The 15,999-nt window shown below is 46.5% G+C and overlaps 2 protein-coding genes across 3 annotated transcripts in view; one reads left to right on the forward strand and one right to left on the reverse strand.

The window, feature by feature from the left end:
- The window catches only part of HNF4A (hepatocyte nuclear factor 4 alpha), a 79,873-nt gene extending 68,169 nt beyond the window's left edge, over positions 1-11,704 (reverse strand). The window contains exon 1 of the mRNA XM_032142064.2: positions 11,550-11,704. Coding sequence (XP_031997955.1) covers positions 11,550-11,598 — 49 coding nt within the window. The 5' untranslated portion in view covers positions 11,599-11,704. The remainder of the gene's footprint in view (positions 1-11,549) is intronic.
- A 175-nt stretch (positions 11,705-11,879) lies between these two features.
- FITM2 (fat storage inducing transmembrane protein 2) overlaps positions 11,880-15,999 on the forward strand; it is a 51,417-nt gene continuing 47,297 nt past the window's right edge. The window contains exons 1-2 of one of the 2 annotated variants that reach the window (XM_058433165.1): positions 11,880-11,964; positions 15,458-15,540. The gene's annotated coding sequence lies outside the window, so the exon portion shown is untranslated. Of the gene's footprint in view, positions 11,965-15,449; positions 15,541-15,999 lie in introns of those variants that run through there. The other variant, XM_032142620.2, reaches the window with a different exon arrangement.

A 15,999-nucleotide genomic window follows, 5' to 3' on the forward strand; every position in this document is an offset into this window, starting at 1 on the left:
TCTGCCGGCCTCGGCCTCTGAAAATGCTGGGATTATAGGCGTTAGCCACCGTGCCCAGCCAAGGAGTTAATTTTTTTTTTTTTTTTTTTTTTGAGACGGAGTTTTTTACTCTTGTTGCCCAGGCTGGAGTGCAACAGCGTGATCTCGGCTCACCGCAACCTCCGCCTCCTGGGTTCAAGCGATTCTCCCGCCTCAGCCTCCTGAGTAGCTGGGATTACAGGCATGCGCCACCACGCCGAGCTAATTTTGTATTTTGGTAGAGATGAGGTTTCTCCATGTTGGTCACACTGGTCTTGAGCTCCCGACCTCAGGTGATTCGCCAACCTTGGCCTCCCAAAGTGCTGGGATTACAGGCATAAGCCACCGCACCTGGCCAGGAGTTAATTTTTATAAAGTGCTTAGAATAGTGCCTGGGCCATGATATTATACAAGGATGAAACAACCTAGTGCTAGAAAACAAATGAGCCGGGTCCCAGATCTGGGCCTTCTGATGCCAGGTTTAGTGTGTGGCCCCCAAGCCCTAGACACTTGTATTCCTCTTCATACAATTGTTACCACATCTGCCTTTTACCTGTACTTTATTTATCTATAATTGTTTCCTTGATGTTTTCCTTTCTTTTGAAGATCTACATTAATTTTTAAAAGATATTTTATATTAATGCTTTAATATGCTATGTATAAATTTTTCTAACGTACAATAAATGCACAAAGATTTAAAAGTGTTTGTGGACTACCTAAAATCGGCCCCTGTACTTTGTGGGTTCACCTAATACAAAGTATGCTGTTTTTATTGTTTTTTTGTTTTTTTTTCTTTTTGAGACAGGGTCTCGCTCTGTTGCCCAGGCTGGAGTACAGTGGCGTGATCTTGGCTCACCGCAATCTCCACCTCCTGGGTTTAAGAGATTCTCCTGCCTCAGCCTCCTGAGTAGCTGGGATTACAGGTACGTGTCACCATGCCCAGCTAATTTTTGAATTTTTAGTAGAGATGGGATTTCACCATGTTGGCCAGGCTGGTCTTGAACTCCTGACCTCAAGTGATCCGCCCACCTCGGGCTCCCAAAGTACTAGGATTACAGGCGTGTGCCACTGCGCCCGGCCCATAGGGACATTTTGAGAATGAGGAATTAATATGTGTAAAACCCTAGTAAGTACTCTATAAATTTTTGCTATTATCACAACATCAAGCACAAATCCATAAATATATATAAATAAAACAAAAGTTTCAAAAACATACATATCTTACTCTTACTACATGAAATGCTCTGATATTTTCTATTTTATTTTATTTCATTCTTTTGTTAAAATGTGAAATTTCATAAAGCGATACATTGATGATTTGTGCCTTTTTCTGTTTTGAATGTTATACTTCAGTAAAAATATTATTTTAAGTCCAGGTGTGGTGGCAATTTTTCTGCCTTGACCTCCCAAAGCACTAGGATTACACTCTATCACCCAGGCTGGAGTGTGGTGTTGTAATCTCAGTTCACAGCAACCTTCACCTCCCGGGCTCAAGCAATCCTCTTGCCTCAGCCTCCCGAGTAGATGGGACTACAGGCATGTACCACCATGCCCAGCTAATTTTTGTGTTTTTGGTAGAGGTGGGTTTTTGCCATATTGCCCAGGCTGGTCTTGAACTCCTGGGGTCAAGTGATTCACCCACCTCAGCCTCCCAAAGTGCTGGGATTACAGGCATGAGCCACTGCATCTGGCCAAATCTTACTTTAGTTATAACTTATTGTTTTATTCTATTTATAGGTCTAGCAAATTTTAAGAATTTCATTTTCTCCAATATTTTACTTTGAAAAATTTCAAGCTTTAAAGTTTGAAAGACTAGTATAGTGAGCACTGATGTATCCTTTCGCCTAAATTCACCAACTGGTTGCATTCTGTCACATTTGCTTTATTGATATCTCTGTATCTATCTATGCACTTTTTTATTGAAACATTTTATGTAAAAAAAATTGTAAAGGCCAGGTGCGGTGGCTCACACCTGTAATCCCGGCATTTTGGGAGGCTGATGCAGGAAGATTGCTTGAGTACAGGAGTAGGAGACCAGCCTGTGCAACACAGCAAGACCTGTCACTACAAAAAAATAAAAATAAAAAATTAGCTGGGCATGGTGGCATGCACCTGTGGTCCCAGCTACTTGGGAGGCTTAGATGGAAGGATTGCTTGAGCTTGGGAGGTTGAGGCTGCAGTGAATCATGATTGTGGCTCACTGTAGCCCACGTGACAGAGCAAGACCCTGTTTCAAAAACAACAACAAAACAAAAACAAGCCAAAAAAAAAAGATAATTTTTTAAATTGTATATTTACACTTGTTATACATACTTAACGTGTGTGTGTGGAGGGACGTGTGAGCATGACCCTACTGCAGAGACGATCAACTGTGTACCAACTAATTCATGCTCCCCTTTCCAAACTTTAGAGCTAGTCCCTCCCCGCTAGGGACCACATCTTCCAGACCCCTTTGCATTTGGCAAGGGCCATGTGACTAGTTCTCACCAATAGAATGTGATTAGAAGTGAAAGTGTCTCTCTGGGCTAGGGTGACCTTAGGGGTCCCTGGACGACTATGCCACAGAGGTCAATAAACTTCTAACTTAAAGTCTGCATTTGCTTGTTACATAAGCTAGATTGTCTGAACTAATACAATCCCAACAAATTGAAGGACCGGCCGGGCACGGTGGCTCACACCTGTAACCCCAGCACTTTGGGAAGTCGAGGTAGGTGGATCACGAGGTCAGGAGTTCAAGACCAGTCTGGCCAAGGTGGTGAAAGTTCATCTCTAGTAAAAATACAAAAAGTAGCTGGGCATGGTGGCGGGCATCTGTAATCCCAGCTACTCAGGAAGCTAAGGCAGAGAATTGCTTGAACCCAGGAGGCGGAGGTTGCAGTGAGCCAAGATCGTGCCACTGCACTCCAGCCTGGGTGTCAGAGCAAGACTCCATCTAGGAAAAAAAAAGAAAAAAAATTTCATGACCTATTACTGGGTTAAGATTGCAGTTTGAAACACACTGGTGTGGTCTTCTGATTTTCCAAATATTTTTGAAATGTGGAGACCCTCCATTAAATATTTCATTTAAAAGTCAAAACAGAGTGCCGGGTGCAGTGGCGTGAGCATGTAATCCCAGGGGCTGGGAGGCTGAGGCGGGAGGATTGCTTGAGCCCAGGAGTTCGAGGCTTGCCTGGGCAACATAGCGAGACCACTGTCTCTAAAATAAAATAAAAAGAAATATACAAAAGTCAAAAAGAAGTGTCTCTGATGGAACCAGAGGTCGAAGGGTGGGGGAGGCTAAGCCCTAGTCCATTTGAACATGTCCCTACCCACATTACCCTCAAAGTGAACCCTGCAGCATCTTTCCTGACTCTTAGGACCCAGGGAATACTGTGTGACAACTGCTGAGCCAGGTGGTCGTCATACCTCCATTTCTCAAAAGAGGAAACGGAGGCTGGGTGCTGTGGCTCACACCTGTAATCCCAGCACTTTGGGAGACTGAGGTGGAAGGATCACAAGAGGCCAGAAGTCCAGCTTGGCCAACATGGTGAAACCCCATCTCTACCAAAACTACAAAAATTTGTCAGGTGTGGTGGCACGCACATGCAATCCCAGCTACTTGGGAGGCTGAGGCATGAGAATTGCTTGAACCCAGGAGGTGGAGGTTGCAGTGAGCTGAGATAGAGCCACTGGGTGACATTGAGACTCTGTCTCAAAAAAAAAAAAAAAAAAAAAAAAAGAAAGAGGAGATGGAGAAACAACAGGAGAAGGACTTGAGTGAGGTCACAAATAGCCACCCAGCGCCAGGGCCAGAGCCATCTCCCAGGTCTCTGATGAGGATAGGTTTGTCCCCTCTCTTTCTATGCCTCTCATCTGCCTCCTCCTCTGTGAAGGAGCCACACAGTCCCCCATCTATGAACCAGCACCCCCAAGAGGAGACCCTGGGCATCCTAGGGCCCCAGAAGGCTTGCAACAAAGCCTTGTCCTTACTCTCCAGCCAGAGACAGTTGCATCCTGGGACCAGTTATCTACTCCTTATTCATCTCTGTTGTTTCTACAACAGCCAAAACGATGCTAACACCTAGTAAGCATCCAGTCCTTTGCATATAGTAGATGCACACTCTATAGGTATAATAATAATAATAATAGTTCAAATTCACGTAGCACTTTCTATGTGCTAGACACTCAGCACTTTACAAATATTGACTTTATTTCTCACAACAACCCTATGAAGTAAATGGTATTATCATCAGCCCCATTTGACAGATGAAGAAACTGAGGAAAAAAAGATTGAGTCGGCCAGGCGCAGTGGCTCAGGCCTGTAATCCCAGCACTTTGGGAGGCCGAGGCCGGCAGATCACTTGAGGTCAGGAGTTCAAAACTAGCCTGGTGAACATGGTGAAACCCCATCTCTACTAAAAATACAAAAAATTAGCCAGGCATGGTAGCAGGCAGCTACTCGGGAGGCCGAGGCAGGAGAATTGTTTGAACCTAGGACGCAGAGGTTGCAGTGAGCCAGGATCGTACCATTGCACTCCAGTCTCAGCAGCAGAGCGGGACTCCGTCTCAAAAAAAAAAAAAAAAAAAAGATTGAGTCATTTACTCGAGGTCACACAGCTAGTAGGTGGTAGTAGGTGGTAGCCCCCTTGGGTGCTATTATGACGTGATAGCTGAAAGAATGAAGATTTGGTGTCAGACTAGATTGTAATCACCTATTTGCTGGGCAATGCAGGGAAACGCGACTTAACATCTCTGAATCTCAATTTCTTTGTTTATAAAATGGAGATAATACTTCCTACTTGGATGGGTTATTGCAAGGCTTAAAAGGGAGGAAACATATCAAATCGCCAGCATCTTGCCAATTACATAAAAGGGGCATAAACGAAAACAAATTTCTTTCCTTATCATTGACCCATCCTTATGCTACAGGCATATGACTCATGAAAAATGGAAGGCACAATTCCTTCACTTAAGCATCTCAGCATGCTTTTTTTTTTTTTTTTTTTTTTATACAAGTTTCCCTTTGTTGCCCAGGTTGGAGTGCAGTGGTACAACCTCGGCTCACTGCAACCTCCACCACCTGGGTTCAAGTGATTCTCCTGCCTCAGCCTCCTGAGTGGCTGGGATTACAGGTGCCTGGCACCACGTCCAGCTAATTTTTGTATGTTTAGTAGAGACAGGGTTTCACCATGTTGGCTAGGCTGGTCTCGAACTCCTGATCTCAAGTGATCCACCCGTCTTAGCCTCCCAAAGTGCCGGGATTACAGGCGGGTAATCCACCATAAGCCACCATGCCCAGCCTCAGCATGCTTTTAGGAATAACATTAATCGATCATGAAACAACCAGGCAAGTCTCAAGATACTTTCAGTAAAGGGTGGAATTAATTACAGTCAAATATAAGTAAAATCAGAGCAGTGTGTGGCCAGGCTCCAGGCCTTTTCATATGCTGTTCCCTCAGCTGGGAAAACTCTTCCCCACCATCTCTTCTCCCAGCTGACTCCTGCTAAACCTAGGTTCCAGTTTAGATATCAGTCTACTCCTCCAAGGTCAAGAAGTCTGTGACCCCCTTCCCCTTCTCCTAAGTCCCTCTGCATCCCACGGTGCCTTCACTGTCCTTATCATGGCACTCTGTCTTTTGTTGCTGCTGGCTTGTCTGTCCTCTCACCAAACTGAGCACTGTTTAAGATCTGAAGCAAAGTTTTTTTTTGTTGTTTTTGTTTTGTTTTGTTGTGTTTTTGAGACAGAGTCTGACTCTTGTCGCCAGGCTAGAGTGCAGTGGCGTGATCTTGGCTCACTGCAACCTCCACCTCTCCCCGGTCTCTAACTCCTGACCTCAGGTGATCCACCCACCTTGGCCTCCCAAAGTGCTGGGATTACAGGCATGAGCCACCACATGAAGCAAAGTTTTATCCTCCTGTGTTCCCCCAGTGCCTTACAAAATGTCTTAAATACCATAAGCCTCCAGTGGAAGTTTCTTGAAGAAATGAACAAATGAACAATGAATTAATGAATACGGGAGGCTTCTGGGTGGAGGCAAGATGCATTCTGGATATTTAGTTCCTCTGTTTACTAAATGGGACAAAGTAAGGCAATGGTTTCCACACCTCAACTGAACTGCATACCCTAAATCACATAAGGAGCTCAAAAAATTACAGATTCTTGGAACTCACCCCAGGAGACTCTGATTAACTGGGTCTGGAGTGGAGCCCTAAAATTGTTTTAAAAAGTTTCCTATGTGCAACCAGGTTTGTGACTCACGGGGGCTGAAGACTGAATTGAGGTAGGATGGGAAGGTGATGTGGGAGGGGAGATAGGGGAAGGGCTGGAGAGCGGCCATATTTTGAGAATGAAGGGTGGGAATAGCCATAGACTGATATTGGACACAGTCCCATAGCCAGCCAGCACCTGGGGTCCTACTCGACTTTGGGCCTATCCACCCTTCACAAGGACACAGCATGTTCGTTATAGCTTCTATTACCTTTTTCTCTTTCATTAGCTCATGGAATCTTCACAACAACCAAGGTTCATCTGATGGGTGAAGAAACTGAGGAACAGAGAACTGAAGCAAAGCACCATCATCGCAGAGCTTCAAGGGGCAGAGCCACGTGACCAAACTGCCTCTGACAATGGCCTCTGATCTGTCCTCAGGCTGATGCTATTGGTCAAAGGGACTAGGCCTACATAGCTAGGAAAAATTAGGCTCACCTGGCACTTAAAAAACAGATAGACAGTATTGCCCTGATGGAAGATTGTTGACATCCCCTGTCTCTTCGCTTGTCCTGTCTGCAGCACTTGAAGATGCTGCTATTCCAGGCCACCTCAGCCCAACCCTTCTTATCCATCCATCCATCCATCTTTTCATCTACCCACTCATCACATCATTTGTCCATCCATCCTTCCCCTAACCAGCTACCCATCTATCCAGCTACTTATTCATCCATTTATCACATGCACCTACATATCTTTCCATCCATCTCATCCATCTACTTACCCATCCATTAATTATCCTCTACACCCACCCATCCACCCATAACATCTTTTTATTAATCCATCCACCCATCTATCCACCCAGCCATCTCCCCAGTTACTCATTCATTTGTCTCATCCATCCAGCTATTTCTCCATCTATTCCATTCATGCATCCCTCCACCCATCTATCACATCCATTCATCACATCACATTCATTCATCAGTCCATCCACCTATCCACCCACCCAAACATACATTCATTCATCCATCCATCTTCCCATTCATTCATCCACTCAATTAGCCTTCAGTCAAGGTCTACATGGGATCAGGCCCTGTGGAAGGCTGGACTATAACAAAAAGAATGAGATAGATACAGACCTTTCCTTCAAGGAGATTTGAGGTACTTACAGAATCGAGCAACTACCTAAGAAGCAAAATAAATAACCAAGGGAAACTTGTTAAAGGGAAAATAAGGGTAGAAAAGTAATAAGGCCAGGAGTCAGGTTAGCACACAGATATGCATGCTTAGTATCTCATCCTCACAGTTACTCAGGGTAGTCCCAGATTGGCACTGAGCAAGATCCTGGCACTCAAAGCAGAACAACACAAGAGTCACAGTCTACTCTACTCCATTGTGGTAGACACTCCCCAGAACTACCTTGTTCTCCTATAACACAATGGGGTTATATGTGCCCCAGGGTACATTTGGCTTTCTGGAGACATTTTTCATTGGCAAAACTGATGGGAAGAGATGTTACTGGCATCTGGGGAGTAGAGTAAAGGCCAGGGATGCTGCTTAACATCCTACAATGCACAGGACAGCCCCCTGCCACAGGGAATCTTCCAGGCCAAAAAGTTAACAGTGCTGAGGCTGAGAAACGAGAGCCCCAGTTCTGTTTGGAGCAGGAGTGTGCCACACCCCAAGAGAAAAATCACTGGTCTAGGCCTGTCTTGGCTTTCCCATCTCTTTCCACTACATACTTGTCTTCCCAGCTTTCCTTGAACTAGGGGAGTCTGCCAGGAGGTTTCTGGGGAAGTTTTGCTTTTGGATAAAAGAAACGAGGGCACTGAGGAAAACGTCTTCTCCTCCTGCCTCCAGCTTCAGACAGGCAGACATGACAACTGATGCTGGGACAGCCAGTTTGGGTTATAATGGGGCAAATACAAGGACCAAAGCCAACGCAGTGAGGAGGGCAGAGAGGAAGGAAGGGAAGACAATGGGATCTGGCTGACATTGATGATCATCATTGTAGCGCTGTTTTAAGCCCATCATTTCACTCATCCAACAAATGCGTATTGTGCATTTCTTCTGTGCCAGTCACCATGTGAGACAGTGTGAGACAAACAAGGCTGAACAAACCACCCAGGTCCCAAAGCTCAAGGAGTTTATAGTCTGGTGGGGGAGCCAGACACCACAATTCACACCAACAACTATGATCAGAGTGATGACGAGAACCGCAAAGCCAAATCCAGTGTGCCGTGGAAGCACCGGAAGTCCAGGGAGGGCCAAGTCCACCCAGCATCACCACACCAAAGAGCAGCTCTTCAGAGTCCTGCTAAAGCTCAAAAACACGAAACCACAAGGAGGATTTCTTGCATGCTTGCTCTGGACCCAGCACTGTTCTAAGCACTCATGGATGCTTCCATTTGATCCTCACAACAGCCATGTCTTCCTCTGCCTCTAACTAAGGCTCTGCTATGTGCCATGTCCCTGACCCACCAATGCACCTCTGCTACAATCATCTTAGGAGATGATTAATGTTATCCCCATTAGAGAACCCCAGAAGAAGGTTTTTTGTTTTTTTGTTTTGTTTTGTTGTTTTTGAGATAGCGTCTTGTTCTATTGCCCAAGCTGGAGTGGCAGTGGCATGATCTCGGCTTAATGCAACCTCTACCTCCCAGGTTCAAGTGAGTCTCATGCCTCAGCCTCCCAAGTAGCTGGAATTACAGGCGTGTGCCATCATGCCTGGCTGATTTTTGTATTTTTAGTAGAGATGGGGTTTTGCCATGTTGGCCAGGCTGGTCTCAAACTCCTAATCTCAAGTTATCTGCCCGCCTCAGCCTCCCAAAGTGCTGGGATTACAGGCGTGAGCCACTGCACCCAGCCTGGGAGAGGGGTTTTGTTTCCTCGGAGCACTTGTTTCTTTTCTCAGAAAGCAAATTTTTCTTTTCTTTCTTTCTTTTTTTTTTTTCTGGAGCCTCCCAGCAGACTTCACTAGCTCATTTTACAGATAAAACATGTGAAGCTCAGAGAGGGGTAATGATTTGACTCACAAGACCACACAGCATTTTTTTTTTTTTTTTTAAGAAAGGTAGATCTAGGATGCTAACCCAGATGTATTTTATCAAAAATATCAAATCAGGGTCTTTCAGCCACTCTCACACACATACACACAGGCACACATACACTGCAGTGAATGTTCCACTGCCCCAGGACAAAAGTGCTCATTTTTTTGTGGATGTGTTGCCAGGTCACTGAAGTTCTCCTTTCTCTGTCCAGCCATATCTGTGGCCTAGAGCAGAGGGCCAGCAACAGCTGGATTGTGTCAAGTCTCAAGTCAGATGACATTTTTTGTTGTTTGTGTTTTTTTTTTTTTAATCTTGAACCTTAGTTTTCTCTTCTGTCCTTGGACATTACAATATTATTTATCTCAGACAGCTGTTTGGAAAATGAAACAGCTGTCTGAGAGATAATAGTAGAACACTCACTAACCCATTCATCCATCCATTCACCCACCTACCCGTTGATACAAGCAACCATTCTAATAATTACTGAATGCTTGCTATATAATGAGTACGACACAGGGGCAGAGATGAAGAGACATGAGGACATCCTAACAGTGGAAGGCTGTCAGGTTATATTATTGTATCATCCTTTAAGAGACACTATGGGGCCTTCTGTTCACCCCTAGCTTAGCCTTATGACCTGGGCTGTCCCTCCCCAGAAGCTATCTGGCCCGTTTGAGAGACAATGTCTTCCTCTGGCCACAGGTTCAACCAAGTCATCCATTGGCATCTTTACCCCAGGTCTTAAAATTGTGGATTAAGGGTGGCCTCACCCTTAATCTCCTCTATGCTATCTCCTCTAATCTCCCCGCCCTCTGGGAGATAGGTCCTGTTGTTATCTTCATTTTACAGATGAGGAAATATGTTCAGAGAGGGGAAATGTCTTGCCCAAGGTCACACAGCTGGTGTGTGGGATGGGTTCCCAGGCTGTTGGTTTCTTCAGCCTCTGCCATTTCCAGTGCATCACATATTCCTGTTTGATGGGGGTCAAAGCAAAGAAGATTCTCCCTGACTAGAGTCAGGAGATCAGGCCCTGATTCTGTCATTCACTGGCCCTCTGTCCTCAGCGATTGATGACATAAACGTTGATTGCGTCTTTGCAATGCACGTGGCTTTACACCCTTGCTCCCCACGGCATCCACCGTGATCTTAAGACACATCCTAGTCCTGTCTCCACTTCAGAAAGAAAGCAAGAGGCATGTGAATGTTGAGTCATGCGACAGTCACAGCTAGACCCGAGGTCTACTGGATTCCAGAGGCCAAGTTCTGTGCAGGTGTGCGATTTGAACAGGTTTATAAAAGGCACCCAGCTTTTAAAAAATCCAAAATGTGTCCCCAAAAGATAAAACAAACATTCCCTTGAATTTCCCTCCTCAGAAACAAACCTGTCACCAATTTTATCGTGTCATTCCACGAATTTTCTATGCGTGGAATGTACATGTATACGCGTGTGTTCATATATACATCTATAACCTGTGTGTACATATATACATCTATATCCGTTTCACTATCAGCAACTATACAGTTCTCCAGTGTACCGTTTTCACTTAATTTAACGGAGAGGTTCTTCCCTGTCACACACAGATGTGCGTTGTTTCCTTGAACAATGGAATAGCATTCCATTGTAAAGACGTCTCACGCTTTATTTACCCGTCTTCCCTCTGCTGAGGGACATTGAGTTACTTCCAATGTGGGGGTCACCCTAATGAGTGAGCCTGAGCCTTTCACTCTCAGTAACACATGCTGTCTAGTCCTGCATCTGAGTTTCACACGTCCGCACAAGATATTCTCATTTTCCAACGCTCCACCCTGCGCGGCGCTTTCTACTTCCTCCCCATTATCCAGAGCCAACGGAGGTGCGGAGGGACCGAGCCGCCCGGTCCCACGCCCAGCTTGATAATGCACCAGCAACGTGACCTAGGCCCAGCAAGGCTCTCTTGGTGGACCTCAATTTGCCCCGCAGCGAAGCAGGGCGGTGCTTGCAAGCCCCACCCTCTGTGGGGTTCTGGAAAGACCCCTGAGATGCATTCCCAGGAAGGCCTCTGGACAGACAAAATGAGCCAAGCCCCTGCCCCAGGGCTTCTCGGCCCCTCCCAGCACTTCTCGCACCAAGCAGGCCATGCCCTGGCTTGAGAGCTTAGGGAAGCAGTCACATTGCCTCCGTGGGGCTTCCTGCCCTTCCAGAGGAGCTCCAGGAGGGGCTTTGGGCCCGTAAGAAACACACGGGGAGGTGTCCCATGGCCTCCCAAAGCTGACCGCAGCCCCGCCCTGTCCAGTCTTCCCCCAGCCCCACTTACCATAAGAACTCTCCACTGGAGCCCCGAGGGGCGCGTTCATACTGACCATGGCCAAGCCCAGCCAGCCGGAGACCCGGGGGCATGGAGGAGCAGGGGCCCGCTCGCAGCAGCAGCAGAGCAACCAGGAGCCAGTCCACCAGGAAGGCGGTGAGTGCGGCCAGCTGCCACCGCCCGGTTATCTTATTGATTCTTCTAATCACCCAAGGTGGGTGGATACGTTAAAGAGTAACCAGTCACTTAGGGAACCTGCGGCTGGGGACTGTTGCTGTCTCCATGGCAATGGCGACCTGGCCAGACCTGAGGTCCACTCGGGTCCCAGTCCTGCACTCTGGGGTTAGGGGAACCCAGAGCCAGGTGTATGGGGACATCAGCCCCCCAGTTTGAGGACAGGGCCCGAGCAGAAGGGGCTGGAGAGGTGAGAGTCCAACCTGGGTTGGGTTTTATGGCTCCAAACTATGGGTGTGTCACCATGCAGGAAGTAGTGGGAAAACCGAGGGAGGGGCAGAGGGAAAAAGGAGGGCGGAGAACTGTGTTTAGTAGGTGCCTACTGGATGCTGGGAGTTGCATACAGGCGTTACCATATTTAAATTAAACCTTGAGATGAAGAGACTGAAGGACGGAAAGAAATTGCATGCTGGAGTCTCACCGCTAGTACGTAGAGGTGTTATCTTCCTTTCAGCTAACGTATTTATTGAGCACCTACTATGTGCCAGGCCTTGTGCTAGACTCTGGTGATATGGAAATGAGCAAAGTAGATGTACCCCCAAAACTTGTGGACTAATGGAGAAGACAGACGTTAGTCAGATCGTCATTCAAAGATACTATTACAAACTGGTGGGTGATATGAGGGGTGGAGAAACAGAAACATGGGTCTGCCTGCAGGCCAATGGGACAAAGTCATCCTGTCTGGCGTCTCCTCTGGTCTCCCTCCCCATTCTAAATTCAACCTGCTGCTGAAACTTGCACACCCTGTTTTAGCTCCCTGGCATGTTAGACACCTGCCACCTAGCTTTTTTTGGAACAGCCCCGTTTCTTTTGTCTCAATTTTGGATCTCACCACCTGCTTGGGGATTCTGAAATCAAGGTCATTCATCCTGTTAGAGAGAGCTGAAATGGGAACAGTGAAACAAATTCTGGACTCAGAAAAATCAGAAAACTCCAGCTCTACTATTTTCTTGCTGTATGTTTTTTAGTAAATTATTTCATTTCCTTATAGAAATACCTAGCTCATAGTTTGCCCTGCCTCTAAAACAGCTAATTGATATATTCCTCTTCTCTTCCCATAGTCTCTTTTTTCAGCTTTATCAATCACCTCAGAGGGACCTTCAGCCCCTATGGATGGGCATGGGTTGCATTAAAATGTCCTTTCTTTTGTAAAACAACAGTGATAACAAACGTTAGATTTTGGGGCAGGACGCAGTGGCTCATGCCTGTAATCCCAGCATTTTGGGAGGCCGAGGTGAGCCGATCACGGGGTCAGGAGTTTGAGGCCAGCCTGACCAACATGGTGAAACCCCGTCTCTACTAAAAATAAAAAATTAGCTGGGCATGGTGGCAAACGGGAGGGTGTGGCAAGAGAATCGTTTGAACCAGGGAGACAGAGGTTGCAGTGAGCCAAGATCGTGCCACTGCACTCCAGCCTGGGCAACAGAGCAAGACTCCTCCATCTCAAAATAAATAAATAAATAAATAAATAAATAAATAAATAAATAAATTCCTGTTGGATTTTTTTAAAAAAAGTATTAATATTCCTGGTCGGGCGTGGTGGCTCATGCCTGTAATCCCAGCACTTTGGGAGGCTTGAGGCAGGTGGGTCACTTGAGGTCAGGAGTTTGAGACCAGGCTGGCCAACATGGTGTAATCCCATCTCTACTAAAAATACAAAAATTAGCTGGGTGTGGTGGCGATCACCTGTAATCCCAGCTACTCAGGAGGCTGAAGGAGGAGAATCGCTTGAACCCAGGAGGCAAATGTTGCAGTGAGCCAAGATTGTACTACTGCACTGCAGCCTGGGCAGCAGAGCCAGACTCCATCTCAAAAAAAAAAAGTATTAATATTTTTATATGAGGGTAGGGGAGGTTTGCTAACCCTATGTCATTTTCCCAAAGTGTTCTGGAGATTTAAGTGGTATGTGACCCCCTGCATGACGTAGCATCATGAGGTCACATAACTAGGAAGGAGCTGACACAGAACTGGAATTCAGCATCATCTGACCCCAAAGCCCATGCTATTTCAACAGGTCTCACATTGCCTTCCTGAGCACCAGGATAATGAGAATGACAACCACTGGCATTTATGAACTGTTGAGTTTGTCAGCATTGTATGCTCTTAATGTCACTGAATTGTCATAGTCAATATTCTCATTTTACAGATGTAAAAACTGAGACTCAAGAAGCTTCATTAAATCTGTTCTTTTTTTTTTTTTTCTGAGACAGAGTTTTGCTCTTGTTGCCCAGGCTGGAGTGCAGTGGTGCAATCTCGGCTCACTTTAACCTCCGCCACCTGGGTTCAAGCGATTCTCCTGCCTCAGCCTCCCAAGTAGCTGGGATTACAGGTACGCACCACCACGCCTGGCTAATTTCGTATTTTTAGTAGAGACGGGGTTTTACCATGTTGGTCAGGCTGGTCTGGAACTCCTGAACTCAGGTGATCCACCTTCCTCGGCCTCCCAGAGTGCTGGGATTACAGGTGTGAGCCACTGTGCCAGGGAAGAGACAAGCAAAAAGTGCCACTGTAAGGTAGGAATTCCACATGATCTCTTGGGTTTTCCATTTCTGATACTGCCTTCAAGAGCCCATTCCAAAAAATAAAGTAGGAAAGATATAGTCTAAGAACAATGAACTCACAACAGTGTCCTTAATTCTCTTTCTCTCTCTTTTTTTTTTTTTTTTTTTGAGACACAGAATTGCTCTGTCACCCAGGCTGGAGTGCAGTGGTGCAGTCTTGGCTCACTGCAACCTTCACTTCCTGGGTTCAAGCAATTCTGGTGTCTCAGCCTCCTGAGTAGCTGGGATTACAGGCGTGCCCCACCATGCTTGGCTAATTTTTGTAATTTTAGTAGAGACAGGGTTTCCCTGTGTTGCCCAGACTGGTCTTGAACTCCTGGCCTCAAGCTCTCTGCCGCCTTGGCCTCCCAAAGTGCTGGGATTACAGGCATGAGCCACCACGCCCAACCTCTTAGTTCTCTTATTTCACTCATTTCCAGCATTTAGAAATTAGTACTCACCCCACGCCTCATTTATCTCATCTGTAAAGTGGAGCAATAGTATACGTGCATGCACTTGTGCATTGATCTAGCCTTCTGCAGAGCGGGGCCCAAAGCGCTATTAGTTCCTTCCCCTGGTCTTCCAGTTGAGCTGGTTTTCCTCTCACCCATCTTCCCCCACCCAGTTCCCGTTCCTTGTCTTTTGACCCTCTTGGGAGCCGAGAGAGGGAGGGACCAGAAAGAGCCACTAAACTGGATCTCAAAAGACTTTATTGGGGATGGAATGGGAGGGGGTGACATGCACAGGATGAGAAAACTCATTCCATCCAGGACAACTTAGGGACTCCACAGAAAAGGGCCTGTTTTCCATCCCAGGTCTTCAAAGGAGGAGCTCTCCAGCCAGGCAGGGAGTGGGCCCCAGCTACAGGGCAAGGTCTGAGGGAGGAGATTTTACTATCTCTGGAGACAAAAGGACTTTTGTGTGCTATGATCCCTGGGTGGGATCGGGGGGAGAGGGGAAATGGTTTATTGGAATGAGAGTAAGATTATATGGGAGAAAAAGAATCAGAGATGCAGATACCAAAACAAAAATAGGCAGAGATAGAACGGACTGTAGACAAGAGAGAGACTGAGGCAGAGATAGAAAGAGAAAAAAAGGCCCAGAGAGAGTCCCGTCAGGCCAACTTTGGTTTTCACTTCTCAGTTCTGAGAGCCGAGGAAACAGGAAGGAGCTGTGAGAGACCGAGCTCTAACCTTGGCCGTCAAAGACAAGCTGTGCAACTCTGGGTAAGTTACACCCTGCTCTGAGCCTCAGTGTACACATCTATAAAAACGGGGGCCTGGACTCCGTGGTGGCTCCAATACCATGCAGTGGGGGTGGGGGGGCGGATGTCCACAAGCCAATTTCAATGTTTTTTAAAATCATGCGCCTGAAATGTGCCCAACTCAGGGAGCAAATCACAAGTCCTCAAAGGCTGCCCAGAAACTGGTTGACTGTTATGGGATGAATGAAAGCGGGTTTCCTTTCTTTCTTTCTTTCTTTTTTTTTTTTAGAGTCTCACTCTTTCTCCAGGCTGGAGTGCAGTGGCTGGATCTCTGCTCACTGCAAACTCCACCTCCCAGGTTCAAGCGATTCTCCTGCCTCAGCCTCCCGAGTAGCTGGGATTATAGGCGCGAGCCACCACTCCTGGCTAATTTTTGTATTTTTAGTAGAGACAGAGTTTCACCGTGTTGGCCAGGCTGGTC

The sequence above is a fragment of the Hylobates moloch genome, unplaced genomic scaffold (assembly GCF_009828535.3).
Source record: "Hylobates moloch isolate HMO894 unplaced genomic scaffold, HMol_V3 SCAFFOLD_21, whole genome shotgun sequence".
Classification (NCBI taxonomy): domain Eukaryota; kingdom Metazoa; phylum Chordata; class Mammalia; order Primates; family Hylobatidae; genus Hylobates; species Hylobates moloch.